Raw genomic sequence first — 15,276 nt, 5'->3', positions numbered from 1 at the left:
TTTATTAAATACTAATTTATCAGTCTATTTTATTACATCTTTCTGGCTTGTTATTTTCTGCCCTTCCCAGCTTCACTCTATTTTCTCCTCTCCCTTTCCTACAGAAGATCATGATGTATCTTTACTGAAATCTTATCCAAGCAGCAACAAAACAAAGATCTGATTATTTGCTGCTCATAGGGTTCTCCAAGTATCAGTAGCAAAAAATGAGATGACCAGTCAGTTGTCACTCCAAAGCAGAGTGACTCTGCTGCTGCTCATAGCTTGCCAACAATGTTGCCTGACTGCAGTCTTAGGAAGGCAGCGCTAAAACAGTTACATTTGGTTCACATGTGGAAAGTTTTCTTCCAAACTAGGAGGCTGAGAAGCATTTTTTTTTAAAATGAAAACTTACATTCTACAAAAGTTACTGGCTCTTAATCAGGACACTGATGGCTAATCACAGGCAAGTGGAATTTTCAAGCCTGGGTATTATCAATTGCTTCTGCTAAAATTCCCTATAAAATATTGCATTTATTGAAACCACAAGGACTTCTATATTAATGCTACATTTGTAAATCTAGAAATTCAGAGTTAAGGTTGCTTGCAAAATCTTAACTTTACCCCCATCCTGTATCCTTTAACAACCTACCACTAACATCCCAGTGGTACCAAAACATATTCACATTGTGCCTTTTCAGACATTGCCATAATGCAGCACATAACATACATCACCTGTCCTTGCTATTTTAGCCCATACTCTAATGAACAAGCTGCAGTTGGAGCCACCTACGAAGGTACAAAATTCATCATTCTGTAATGAACCTGCTACAACAGTTTGACATTTACCAGATGCCAAATACGTGTCCCTCCCTCTCCTCTATCTACTCCCGTTTAGTAGAGATATCATTTTTATATCCCACCATCTAAGTATTGTTCCCTAAAACTATCACTAACACATCACAATTTTCTACGTAGAGTACAAACACTGTATCTATTTTCCCTCTCCATGTTGTTCCGACACCAGACATCAACATATAAGCAGATATCCACTGTGACTTACATATACTGTACAAACACTGGTTACCATACTCAGTTCTGCAACCTCATTCTCAAAAATAAACATATAATCTTACCAATACTACATACAGAACAAAGGTAGAAAAATTTGAAAAAGTATTTGAAATAGCACAGAGGCTAATCTACAACACACGTATAATGCATACGTCTTCTTCTCGTCGACTCTCCACAAAGTCCTGTTGCTAGTCTGAGAACTGAAGCACAGCAAGCTTGCCTACTACTTTTCCACTTTCAGAAATTTACCAGATGACTGAGGCATCTCTGCACAAGCCTGGAATGGGGTTTCATGTAGTGTCGATACACTCAGGCTACACTATATATGGTGGGAGTGAACTTGCAATGTGGGGATTACTTCAGTTTCTTAGTCTAATTCATGGTTATCAACAGAAAGCTAAAATCAAAAGGCACAAAGTCGCTCCCTGAAAAACCTTTTTCCTGGAATCAGTGATTAGGCAGACAGCAGAACGGAGGAAACTAAGGTGGAGATGCTGGTGCCAGAAATCTTTGCATATGGATTCTATAACTTTTGCGTGACTGCCAGGAGACAGAACTAGGCTGAGAGTCCGCACTAGTGGCAGCCATGGTGCTAGAATTAGGTTTTGCAAGAACAGTTTAGATTGAAGCAAGAATCAGAAAAATTAGGGCAGTGAAGCAAAGTCACTGCAAAACATTTCCTCAAGATTATTTCTCCTGCTCAAGGCAAACAACTCTGCAAACTACTCCTATTCCAAACCTAATCACATTGGGTATATAAACGTAATTCAAAGTACACGCTTCAGATAAAGGCCAAAACACCCTCCAACCTCAAATTAAAATGTAAAAAATGCTGGATTTATACTGGCCTGCTTTACATTAACTCAACCTACTGTAGTCCTCTCTACACTAATGGTGAATAGCTCAGGCAATTCTGGCAGTGACAGTGACCCAGTGGTTTCCCCTACATTATAAAGTCACAGAGACAAAACATTCTAGTTCTTTGATTTCAAAAGTAATTTTCAAAGTTTCTATCACCAATCTAGCAATGACCTAGATAACCAGTGTCACTATAAACAGATGTGAAGCAAACACTCTGTAAATCAACCTATAGACTTAAAATACGTTCACAAAGTATTTGAACAATTTTGAGCAAAATTCATAATTCAAATACTGTTTGCGGACAAATAGCTAAATAAATATTTTGCTATGAATAGTTCACTCAACTATTCAAAACTCAGAAGGGCGTATATGATTAAATGTGAATTTTGAAGAAAACTATCTCCTCTAATCCAAGACTAGGATATGAAATTTCAGGCCAATTTTTGTTAACTTAATAAAGGTATCAGGGGAACGCAGGGTTAAAATGAGTCTTTGAATGGAAACTGTCCTACAGCCTTAACTATGAAGTTTTAATGAGTTTCCATAATGTTAATATCATTCAATTGTAACATTTCCCATTACTATGAATGTAGCAGGGCAGTATTTCATACTTCAGTTTTGTACTAGTACTGTAGGTTGAATTCCTTAGTAGAACAAAATATAGCCAAGTAAGACTGAAAATTATACAAAACTTTAGAAAGAGAAAGAATTCCATTACATACTGGCAATACATTAACCTAATACTGTCACTATATAATCACCAAGTAGACACAGTTTTAAAACTATTGCAGGATCATTGGATCTAATTGCAAATAATACATAAAGCTGGTAAATATCTCCTATGTAAAGACTGAGGATAATCCCAGATTTATATATATGAGAGGACTTCGCTCTCACTACTACATATAGTCCTAATCAATTTATTTTGGGACAGTGGTTAAAAAAAAATTTATTTTACCACGAAAATCTCCTGCAAAAAAAATAAAAATAAAATTATGGATTCTGCATTGAAGACTCAGTAGTAAAAGAACAGCAAGATATTCAAATAATTGAAAGTACAACAGATTTTGAAGTGATGCTGTCATCTGAGGAGAAAAAAATATCTAACTCTAGTTTAGACAAAGCCCTTAAATATTCTACATGTTAAGGAAATTCTCTGACAGCAAAAAGCATTGCTGATTATTTTGTAGGGTTTTAGAAGAAAAAATTCTAAATATGAGCAAAAACTCTTCTAGTGAGGATACTGCAGTGCCAGTATAACTGTTTGTGGTGTTACATGAAAGGAAGATTACTAACCTAGAGTTATTCTTCAATCCAAGTAAAAATTAAAAACCTAGAATCTACTTTTTAAATCTAGTTTTAAAATACTTATACCTCAAAATCCAGACTCATGGTCAGTGTTCCTAGAACTAGGAGACTGAGTGAAGGGAAAGCTATTTTGATGGATACAGTCTCCACAGACTGATTCCACAAAATAAGTCACTTCCCTTCTAACAAAATGCTAAAATATCCAATGTTTTAGGAATATCAAATTTAAACACTGCAGAAATGACCTGAAAGACAAGGAGCAATGAGTGTCTGCCCTGTAGCAAAATTCCCAGCAGTCACAAGACTGCAGCAGTTGCAGACACTGATTTAGGACATCCTCTGAATGACCTCTCAAAACTAAAGACTGATTAAGTGTAGGACGTGATGGGTAGTTCCTATCCAGGTGGATCACATGATGCAGAGTGTAATGAGTTTGCATTTGCTACTGGGCATTTATACAGCATTTCAGGTTTCTGCAGCTCACTACCCAGCACTTTCATCATATAAAAGCAGTGCAATGGATGCACACGTATGAAAAGGAATGTAGCAGAATATAAATATTTTCTCTAACCTGCTTTGAATGACTTTTTTCTGAAACAGTTAAAAAAAATATTCTGGACTACCTCACAGGTATATCCTTAGTTTTGAAGGGCATTCAGATACTACAATGATGAAAATATTTACCTTTAGCACTTCCTTTTATGGTCAGTACCAAAACAAGATAAAAAGAAATTAAGTATGACGAGTAAGCTTAGAAACAGTGTATGAAGGGAAGAAGTAAAAGTCACGGGAATTTTAGTTACTTAATATATGGATGACTTTTCCTCTAAGACTTTCAGCAAAACATATCAGATTTTATTGGTTCTACATGCTCTCTCAAAAACCTAGATTGATTTGTCCCTTGCTGTGTTCAGATCACTACTGTGGGATGGGTTTAAAGGGAAATACAGCTCGTTGAAAAGAAGCCAGTGTTCAGCCCTCAGCATTCCATGTGAATCACAAAAGACAAAAAAGGGTCAAGGATAAAACATTTCTTATGCAGAATTTTTTTTGGACAAGTTCTTTTGTACCAATATGGAAACTGGAAGGCCTTTCTTACCAACAGATAGACACAGTACAAATTCTAAAGACCTAGAACCTAAGAATGGCCATGCTGGGTCAGTCCAATAATCCATCTAACCCAGTATCCAGTCTTCTGACAGCAGCCAGCACCAGACGCCTTAGAGGAAATCCACAGAACAGAGCAATTTTGAGCGCTCCATCTAGTCATCCAGTCCCAGCTTCTGGCAGTTGGAGATATAGGGATATCCGGAGCATGGGGTTGTGGCTTTGACCATCTTGGCTGATAGAATAATGCCTCTGTTAACCTAGCTACCATCGCTTGGGAAGGCTGAATTCCTACCGCAACAGAAAAACCCTTCCATCAATGTAGTACGCATCCACATGATGGGCTTCCATAGTTATGCCATACGCATGCCACTATAGCACCCATAGTGCAGGCATGGTCTTATACCATCTAAGGCAGAGGTTCTCAAACTGTGGTCCGCGGACCACCAGTGGTCCACAAGCTCCATTCAGGTGGTCCGCAGACAGTTCCCTGTAAGGTGTGCGCCTAGGCAGCCGCACACAAGACAATGAAGGAGCATTCACCTAATTAGTGGAGCTGGGCAGGCATGGCTCCACTAATTTAGGTGCCTGGACCCTGGAGAAGATGCACACGTGACACGGAGTCCCCAGGCGATGCTCTGGAACTGCTCCCTATGAAGCCAGTCAGGACTCTGGTGAAGTCTCCTCTCTGTGAGCAGACTGTCTTCAGGGCAAAAAGCTCACACAGCTTCTACCTTCCTAGGTCTGACCTCTGAGCATTCAGCATCCTCTGCCCCTCCGTGCGCTTCCCACAGCGAGTCCGCCCAGGCGGGGTCCTGGGGAAGCCAGATGGTCCTGCACCCCAACTTCGCAGTGAGACGTGACTCTCAGCCAGACAATAAAATGGAGGTTTATTAGAGGACAGGAACACAGTCTACAAACAGAGAACAGGACCCCGCAGCCAGGTCCATTTTGTGGGGCAGTGAGCCAGACAACCACGTCTGCACTTCACTCCACGTCCCCAGCCGGCCAGCCACAAAATTGACTCATCCTCCACCCCCTCTTCCTCTCAGCTTTGTCCCTTTCCTGGGCCAGGAGGTCACCTGATTCCTTTGTTCTCCAAACCTTTAGCTATCACCTTGCGGGGGGAAGGGCCCAGGCCATCAGTTGCCAGGAGACAGAGTGTTGGCCATTTATGTACACTGGCCTTTTGCTCTGCAATAATTACACCCCCTTATCCCACTACCTAGAGACTTAAGAAATGCAAAGGGGAAACTGAGGCACCCCTACAGTATTCAGAGGAAACATTAAGAACAGTCCCACTTCGTGACAACATGTAAGGTGAGGTGGTGGCCTCGGGGGTAATAGGAAGCAGGTGGGAGGGGGCAGTGGGGTGAGAAGAAGGGGTGGGGGAAATTTGGGACATGCAGGGCTGCGGCGGCCAGAGAAAGAGGTGACTTTCCCCAGCTCCCGGGCTGCGGCTGCCGTGGAGAGATGGCGGAAATCCCAGCCTCAGCTCTGTGGCTGCTGTGGCGAGGGAGAGACCCCCCTCCTTCCCATCCCAGCTTGGGGCCTGCCCCGGCAGGGGAGACCCCTGTCCTTCCCAGCTCCAGCTCAGGGGCTGCTGCAGCGGGGAAGAGAGGGCACATCCATCGCATCTGAAAGGTAAGACTACTGATATTAAAATCAGAGTTGTGTGCTTTTATTTGTAGAACAAAAAAACCGTTAATTTTTTTAAATATAGCACTTAAATATAGCCAAAGCGATTTACAATAGTTAGCTAAAGGTACAAACAACATTTGGAAAGATCATGAAGTGGTCCATCAAGACCCTCAGCAATTTTCAAGTGGTCCGCAAAAAAAAAATTTGAGAACCACTGATCTAAGGGCTACGTCCATTAACAGCTATTAACCAAGATGGTCAGGGAAAGCAACCCCACGCTGCGGTTGTCCCTAAATCTACAACTACCAGAAGCTGAGACTGGATGACAAGGGATGGATCACTCAAAATTGCCCTATTCTGTTCATTCCCTCTGGACACAGTCAAACAGGATTCTGGGCTAGAGGGACCATTTGGCTAATCCAGCATGGCCATTTTTATGTCTAAGTTATGCTGCGAGCCCCTTCAACCTGCAGGATTTGGAGAGCACAAACAGGGCTTAAAGCCACCTTAATCCCCACTTTCTCCGGTTAGAGTTCTGTGCTGTGCCTTTTGGGAAGAAGAGACAGACTCTCACCCAAACAATTTAGGCAATATTTTTGATTGATCTCTGAGAACAAGTCTCTTGAAGAAACAGCTTGACAGCCAACCTGGAGACACACCAGGATCATGACTTTCTGCATGCCGCTTCACTTCTATCCCTTCTTAAGGAACTGGTACACACAACTTGCAAATATTATAGATTAAAGAAACTCCTCCACTGCATTTGAATTATGTAAATGATCATTTCTATTTTAAAGGACATATTCCAATGTACTGACTGTATGTCTAGCATCCAGTAACATTTATTTTGAGACTGACCAAAACTGACCCTCTCTTTTGCTCGCCTTCAGAAATGCAGAATCAGTGGAGGGCTGTTGGGGTATTTTTTTTTTTTTTTTATTGTTAGTGGTGGTGAATTAAGCAATGACCTTTGTCCAAACAGCTGCTTAACTCACTTAATTAAGCTTACACCTGAATGACAGTATGCATCCCATTGGCAGGTCAATCAGGAGAGCCTCAGAGACTGGATCAACATCTCCAGCAATACATACGTTCTCAACAGCTTATTAAAACACTTTGACAGAAAGATTTTGCAAACAACCGTAAGGCAGTAAGCCCATCTTTTCTTGAAAAGTGGGTTTTGAAAATCCCAAGCATTTGGATAAAAGAAAAGCAGTAGCGTTATTTAGTACTTTAACGTTGCTTAGAGTCATTTACACCAGCCCCAACTCCGTCCTTGCTAGTCAACACAGCATTCAGAGTGTGTATATTAATGAAAATAAATAATTAAACTATCAAGATGCTGCTTACTTTTAATTCATACAGCAGGTTTATTACTTACACAGTTTCAACTCAGGATTCTGGGCCAGTAACCCTCTTACATACAGGCCTGAATATAATCAAAAGTCAGTTCTACTGCTCTCTCTCCATGGAAGGAACTATATCATGTGTCTGGAACAGTACAGAATAGGAAGGAAAATGAGGATGTATATTTGTACAGTTTTCCCCTTCCACTCTGCTTTCTTTTATTGTTAATTAAGATCAGTTGCACTGCTGTGGCTCAAATCACTTTGAATGCTGCTTTACTATATTGGAATATTGAGCCATGTGTATGCTCTGTTTGGCTCAAACACCACTACAACTGATTGTAATAAGATAATATTGACCTTTATTTTCCTGGTTTTTCCATCAAATATTTTGTTACTTTAATCTTCTACCTTAATTTTCGAGATCATTGAATATAAAAGCAGTAGCCACATACGATCTTATGATTTAGAAAAAACCTGAATTGATTTTAAATATAAATCCAAAAGCCATAGACAATGCTATATATAGTTTAACTGTTGAAATGTCTCTTTGGATGACAGTGCTCAAATTTCACTTATTTTTGTAGCTGAACAAATGAATATCAAAGTTACCTGGAGTAAGAAAATGTGCAACACTAAGTTTACACACTAAATGCCTTGACATTCTCCCTTTAAAAATTACACTAACAATTAGTCAGTCTAAGCAAAATCTTTACTACATTGAAAAAATTCTCTACGTCTCGTGTGCTTGACGATAGAGGAAGACACTGACACATTTTGATTTCATCTAATTTAGACCGATAGGAAGGAGGAAGAGAAAGACTCAAAGGACGCAACAATAGGTTAGGGAGAAGAACAAAGACACCAATGGAAGGCAGAAATGGCTCATTAAAGAGGAATACAGAAAAGTGAAGTTCTAGCCAAGCTTCTAGTGTTTTGCTACTTCAGTTTGAAGCACAGTATTCTCTGGGGAGAGCTCAATGGAAGCCAATCAATTTTCCTCACCAAAACTAGAAAAGTTCACCCAATACATTATTTAAATTTTCTGCCAGTTATAGCTTCCTGATAGGGAAAAGGGAAGACATATGAGGCACCTTTCTCTTCATTTCTTGCATCTTCCCCACTCCACTTAAAATCTGTCTTCAGTACTTAGGTAAGGGGCAAAACAAAATTTTAAGGAAGGTACCATTAAGATTGTTTAAAATCTCCCATTTATACAAAGTAATTCAGATTGATGTACAGAAACATACAGTGATAAATTAACCCCAAAGGATTACTGTTCAATTTATTCACATCAATTTGGGAACAGACTGTGACAATAGCAATAAACTTTCTTTGGTAACCAAGTTCTCTTATGAAAACATTTAAATTTAATTACATAAATGTCAATTTTCTATGCTCCTTCTGCAATGACAAAAATAGCGTTTTAAATACACGCTATATTCCTACAAAGAGCCCATCCTCTCTTCCTGCTTCATCCCACAATTAAGTTGATATGGAATGTATGATTATGCAGTAGTCCCAATTATCATTCATATTTTTATATAGTGCCTATCACTGTGGAGTCCAAGAGTTTCATAAAAAAAAGAAACACAAAAGGCCAGAACAAATTGCATTTTCTTGTCCTATGCATCATTTATAAGTGTATGACTATACAGAATCCGTGGGACAATTTTTTGTTTGTTTTATCAATAGCTTTGATTCTTGGGAAAAGTTTTATTGTAAAGGCACATTCTTCACCTTGGCTGATCACCAGGCTTGTGCTCATTCTGATTTGATCAGGATTGTACTCATCTCTGGCAAGGAGTTCCATAGTTAGATACATCAGTGGGAGCAATGCTTGGTATGTCAAAATCTGGATCCATGGCTCAGTTTTAAAATGCTGATGATGCTTCATGGAAAACCAATATAGAAACAATTAAGATTCAGAAGTTTTCACAGTTGTGTTGGTCTTCATGAAGTTTTAGTCAGTTTAAGAGGACTGAACAGGACCCATCAATGCCACCTCAAATTTATTTGAAGAGCTGTTGTAGTGCTTTACAAGACACCCCTGTTCCCCACTTGTAACTGGGAACACTAAAACACAGCACTTCAGACATCACTCTCATGTAAGTGATTTTCTTCAGCTGCTTTTTCTGAAATAAAATAACTACAGTCAAAATAATTTACAAATATAAAAAATAATTAAGAGGAAAACCAGCTGTAAAAACAGAGGACTTCTTAAAATTTTTAGATACTCTAAGAAATAAAGAGGACTGGAAGTCTAACATGATAGCAAAGATTATTTCAAAACAGAATTAAGGTTGCAAGGTTTGTCAAAAAAGGAATCGGTTTCTCTGAGATGCAATCTAAAACTAGCTCAGTGCCAGAGACATTTCTTTTGCCACTCCTTTTCCTTAATTTTTTTCCCTCAGGCTTTTGGAAAATGTTCTGCATGGATTGCACATACAGTCTATGGTCATTCATGTATATTACTCTCTGAAGCACCTATACTTTAATATTGCCAGAAAGATAAGAGGTTCTGCAGAGCAGTCCTCCCTTCCATATCCATGATTCTCCAAGAGCACAAAGGTAACACAAGAAGGTAATCCAAGTTCTAACCCACAAAACATGGACACCATTAAGACACTAAGTCCTGGTATGGTTTTTGTTTGTTTGTTTGTTTAAAGGAAGGATTTTTGGAGGCACAGGGCGTGAATGTGCACTACTAAAGGAAGTAGTTGGCAACTTCATGCTCATGTGAGGAAGGAGGACATCTTGTGAACAGAAGCAGTTGGATGTTGTCCCAGCTTCATCAGAGTCAGCTGGGCAAATATGACTCTTGGCCTCTGCCATGGCATAGAGCAGAGGTTCTCAAACTGTGGTCCGCGAGCTCCATTCAGGTGGTCCGCGGATAGTTCCCTCTAAGGTGCGCGCCTGGGCAGCCTCACACAAGAGCCACCCGCGCAGGCGTGGCTCCACTAATTAGATGCCTGGACCCTGGAGAAGACGCACATGTAAGGTGAGGTGGTGGCCTTGGGGGCAACAGGGGGTAGTTGGGAGGGGGCAGTGGGGTGAGAAGTGGGGGTGGGGGGCATTTGGGATGTGCAGGGCTGCAGCGGCCAGAGAAACAAAAGAGGCGACTTTCCCCAGCTCCGGGGCTGCGGCTGCCAGGGAGATATGGCCCTCCTTCCCAGCCTCAGCTCTGTGGCGGGGGAGAGACCCCCCCCTCCTTCCCAGCCCCAGCTTGCGGGCTGCTGCAGTGGGGGAGAGAGGGAGAGATGCCCCTCCTTCCCAGCCCCAGCTTGGGGGCTACCGTGGTGGGGGAGACAGGGCACATCCATCACATTAGAAAGGTAAGACTACTGATATTAAAATATGAGTCATGCGCTTTTATTTGTAGAACAAAAAAAGTTAATAATTAAGGGGTTTTTTTTTAATACAGCACTTTTATCCAAAGCGCTTTACAATAGTTAGCTAATAATACAAACAACATTTGGAAAGATCATGAAGTGGTCCGCCGAGATCATTAGCAATTTTCAAGTGGTCCGCAAAAAAAAAGTCTTAGAACTACTGGTATAGAGCACCATGCAGCAAGCAGAAACATCTCCTCAACTCTAATTCCGCCCATGGCTAAAGCCTAACAAACCGCTCATCAAAATGTCCATGTTCCCAGGCATGCACACTCGAACAACAGGAGATTAGACTGTTAGATTTTTCCTGCTCAGCCAAGGAACAAGAAGAGTTCCATTTTCTAGCAGGAGAATTTGTAACTTTTTACTAGGTCACAAGTAAACCTTTAGTAACACATCCTGACTACCTTTGTCTTATCAAGCTTTAAGAAATAGCTTCTTTCCAAAGGACAATGGACATTACATTCTAAAATCTAAACAAAAAGATCAACACTTTTTAAAAAATCAAAGCCTGTCAAAACCTAGGATCTTACCACAGAACTCTTGTCAAATACCAATAGTAAATATGTTCAGTTTTTAAAGGGGTTAGGATTCCAAATAGCATGGCGGAACTGTTCACATTAGCATTGAAAACTGCATTTTTAAATCCCTGTATTGAAAATTTACCCATTGTTTACTCAAATTCTGATACAGTAGTAAGTGTTCAAGCTAGGTGACTTACCAAATACACAGGGTTCTCCAAATATATTGCTCCTGCCTGTCCACACTGTAAGGAGATGTGGCCCCTTTTTCTGTAAACCACATCTTTTACTAATACTCAGAAGTAACCATTGGCTGGCATAAGGAAACATTCTGCTCCCTTTGGATGGATTTTGTCAAGACAGCAATGGTTAAATATGGGAAGCAAAGGAAAATACCTTTCCAGAAGCAATTTGATGGAGAGATTAAGCTGTACCCAGGAAATAATTACAACAGCAATGTAAAGGCAGGAAAGCAAATTCCATTACCTACACTTCCTTTAAACTCATTATAAAAAATTATATATCACACTTATAATCCTTCTTTATTTAACTCTGGCTCCCTTCTATATGGCCTTGTAGAGTTGGAAGTCTACTTGGGAATACAGGGAACTTGCCCCACCACCAATAGGTTATACATCAGTGCCTCATTAGATAGGCCATGCCTACACTAGGAACACTTTACTGATACGCTGTACCAGAAAACCATGCGTGGTCGGGCGGCCACCCAGGAGTGATTCAAGTGCTGCGTACTTGATTAGCAGAGCGGGGGGGAGGTGCTAATGTCAGGGTGTCCCCCTCCCCCCGTACCCCTTCTCCCCAGAGCAGGGGAGAAGGTACAGGGCTCAGGATTCTGAGCAGGAGAGAGCTGCTGCAACAAGTCTTCCAGGCAGTGAGTGAGTGCCTTAAAGAAACAGCACACAGAGTCTGTATCTTTGTGTCACACACACAGTCTTTCACATTCACCTCACAACACATACTTGTATTATTGTTGTTGTTACTTCTTGGTACTTCCTGCAATGAACATATATCCTCTGTAATTTTATTCTTTCAAAGTATGTTATTTTAGTTTATGACTGGTCTATGCAGTTCATAATTTTTATTTCTCTCTTGCACTTAAATTTAATTCTTTGAGTAGTGTTAGGCATTTTAGAACTCCTGTCCTGGCTGGAGTAATTATCCCTATGGTAACATTTAAAAATATATACATTATATCTAAGTTTTTTTGTTTCTACTGGTGGCGCACATCCGCACATAGAATTTATTCCGCACCTGGATGGAAAAAATTAGAGGGAACATTGCTCCTGGTTGCAGCTATACCAGCAAAGCTGTGCTTTGTACAAATATAGTAAAGCCACCCTTAATAGGGGAACAAGCTATACCTGTTAAAGAGAAGTTTGGCCAACACAACGGTGCCTACACGAAGGACTTCTACCAATACAGCTACATTAGTCTGGGATCACATCTCATCAACGCCCTTGACTTACCAATATCAGCAGAAGTCTTTAGTGTACACATATCCTAACTTTAGCTGTGCTGTGTTATTTGAGTCCTAATACACACACACAAAATGCCAAGATGAGAGAAGAAAGATTCTTACAAAATAGGAGATTTTCTCAGCTGATTCATGATCAAATGTAAATATAAGTAGAAGGACAGATTTTTTTTTTTTAATCAGAACAGAACTGCCTTAATATCTAACTATTCGAAAATGCCCACACCACACTAGGCTACACTTGGAGTTTCATGACATTCTTGAAGACTGGGAAGGACCTAACTTCAGATCTCCCTCACCCTATTTCCTTCTTTGCTACAGTTCTAAATTCTAATGGTCTCCCTGGCATGATGGGAGGAAAGGAAGGGAATGGCAGGGCAGGCATGAAGCAAATTAATTCCCAGGCAGACACTGGGGTGGAGAGTCACTGTCAACCATCTTTAAACAAATTTCTTGTTCAGCAATTAACGAGCAACTCAGGAAGTCCTACCCTGGATTGTGGCACACTAGAGAAAGCAAGGGAAGTGACATTTCGGACATAGGAAAGACAAAGAACTGAACTGGGTCACTGCTCCCATGATGTGTGTGTAATGCTACTTGATCATATTAAAAATTCCAATGGATGTGGTCATCCTTTGGAAAAAGTTTAGTAACACTGTTATTGCAGTTACTTAACTTACAGTAACTGTTTCAAGTTGTGTTGTCCACATGGATTCCATTTCTGGTGAACATGTGCCGTATACATGCAAGGTCAGATTCTTTTGGCCAGCAACATCCATTGATGCTGCTTTGGTGCCCCAGATGGCCTCTCACAGCCTCAGGTGAGAGGCGGGCCCAAACATCCCTCAGGTCCTTTGCCAATACAGAATCCAGATGATATAGGGCTCTTTAGTAGTGGGGAAGGAGGGCAGGTTGTGGAATTCATGTGGACAACACATCTCGAAGAATTACGGTTACTATAAGGTAAGAAACCTATTTCTTCTTCAAATGATCATTTATATGTATTCTGCTTTTGATAACTATCAACCAGTCACTTCAATCAGGAGGTGGGTGCTTGAAGTCTTATTTAAATGATGATTGCAAGACAACCCTGCCAAACTGGGCGGTTGAGCTGAAGTCCAAAACTAGGAAGTAGTGCAGGGAGAGAGTGTTGACTGGTCTTCTTCTCTCAAGATTATATAAAAGAGCCCTAATTGAATCAAGGGTGTGCCAATTCCCCCTGGTTGGAGTGTGGCTTGGAAAAGAAGACTGGCAGATAGACAGTCTGATTTAGATGAAAATTTGAGACAATCTTTGATAAAACTTAGGGTGAGGTCCTGGGGAGGGTGACCTAGACCAGTGCTCACTGTGGAAATAACATTCCTTCCTACCCTTCTCAGATGACTTGGGTGGAGGACTTCACTACTTTGCCAGTCATCATAGCTGAAAATGTATGTGGTGAGCGAGCCTGAGAGCTCAGAGTTGAACCACAATTGATGGGAGCACTGACCAAGAAAGCCTGTTCAGGATCAGTAGGCTCTTTTTACTCCAGTTCTGAAGAAGCTCTCATTGAGTGCTCCAGGAAGAATAGTTCATGACAGGCCTCTCTTGCCTTCTGCATCTTCTTGGAGAAAGTGTGTCAGACTGAGCATCTGTCAAAGATATGCTCTTTTCCCAAGACAAAAAAGGCACCTTGAGTGCCTGTCATTAAATGGAATAGCCACATTGCAGGAGATGAATTGGGGACTTGTTTCAGCTGTAACGGATATATACTGGTTTGGGGATGTTTTTAACTAATAAAAGTTTTTGGTATTTGGGGATTTTTTAAAATATAGCTAACACAGTAAACACTAATATTACTGTCTAATTGTGACAAAAGATTTCTGTGTGGCTCAAAAGCATGTCTCTTTCACCAACAGAAATTGGTCCAATAAAAGATATTACCTCATCCACCTTGTGTCTCTAATATCCTGGGCTACAACTACACTGCATACATGTTTAATTCATTTTTTATATTATATATATATAAAAATCTACACAAACACACAAAAAATCAGAAAAGCTTCTCAACAGCTAAAATAAAAGAATGTTTATCCCAGTTAAACAGTTAAAATGAAGAATAAATATTGGGTTACTTCTTACTTACCATTGTAGGTTATCCTTGGCTTCGTCAAACACATCACAAGATGCAAATCCATTTCATCTGAAGATACAAACTTTGAACATACAGGGCACTTGAATCCTATTAAAAAAATAAATATATAAATATATAGAGCTACTGACCACAGGAACTATTCGGATGGAAAGCTATATATTTGTACTGGATCCAAAATTTTACACACCTTAAAAACCAAAGTGAACCAGTAGCTTTTATGGATTCAAGAGAAATAAAGTGTCTGACATTTATATAGTTCCCTGGATTCTGGAAAATCTCAAAGAACATGGGTGTTCAAACACACCACTATTTTTGGAAGGCACAGTTTTGCACTCAGTGAAACTGACCCTATTATATCAGTCTCACACTTCATGCATACTTTTTCATGGCAATGCTTTGCAGGTGCAAATCCTGCAGGCAC

At 40.3% G+C, this 15,276-nt stretch overlaps 1 protein-coding gene across 3 annotated transcripts in view; it reads right to left on the bottom strand.

The window, feature by feature from the left end:
* ZNRF2 (zinc and ring finger 2) overlaps window positions 1–15,276 on the bottom strand; it is a 126,824-nt gene that overhangs the window by 55,742 nt on the left and 55,806 nt on the right. For all 3 annotated transcript variants that reach the window (XR_012667184.1, XM_048838720.2, XM_048838721.2), the window contains exon 2: window positions 14,847–14,942. Coding sequence is in view for 2 of the 3 variants with exons in the window: in XM_048838720.2 (XP_048694677.1) it covers window positions 14,847–14,942 (96 nt within the window). In the remaining variant the exon portion in view is untranslated. The remainder of the gene's footprint in view (window positions 1–14,846; window positions 14,943–15,276) is intronic.

This window comes from Caretta caretta, chromosome 2, assembly GCF_965140235.1.
Source record: "Caretta caretta isolate rCarCar2 chromosome 2, rCarCar1.hap1, whole genome shotgun sequence".
Classification (NCBI taxonomy): domain Eukaryota; kingdom Metazoa; phylum Chordata; order Testudines; family Cheloniidae; genus Caretta; species Caretta caretta.
This window is presented reverse-complemented; position numbering and strand designations above follow the sequence as displayed.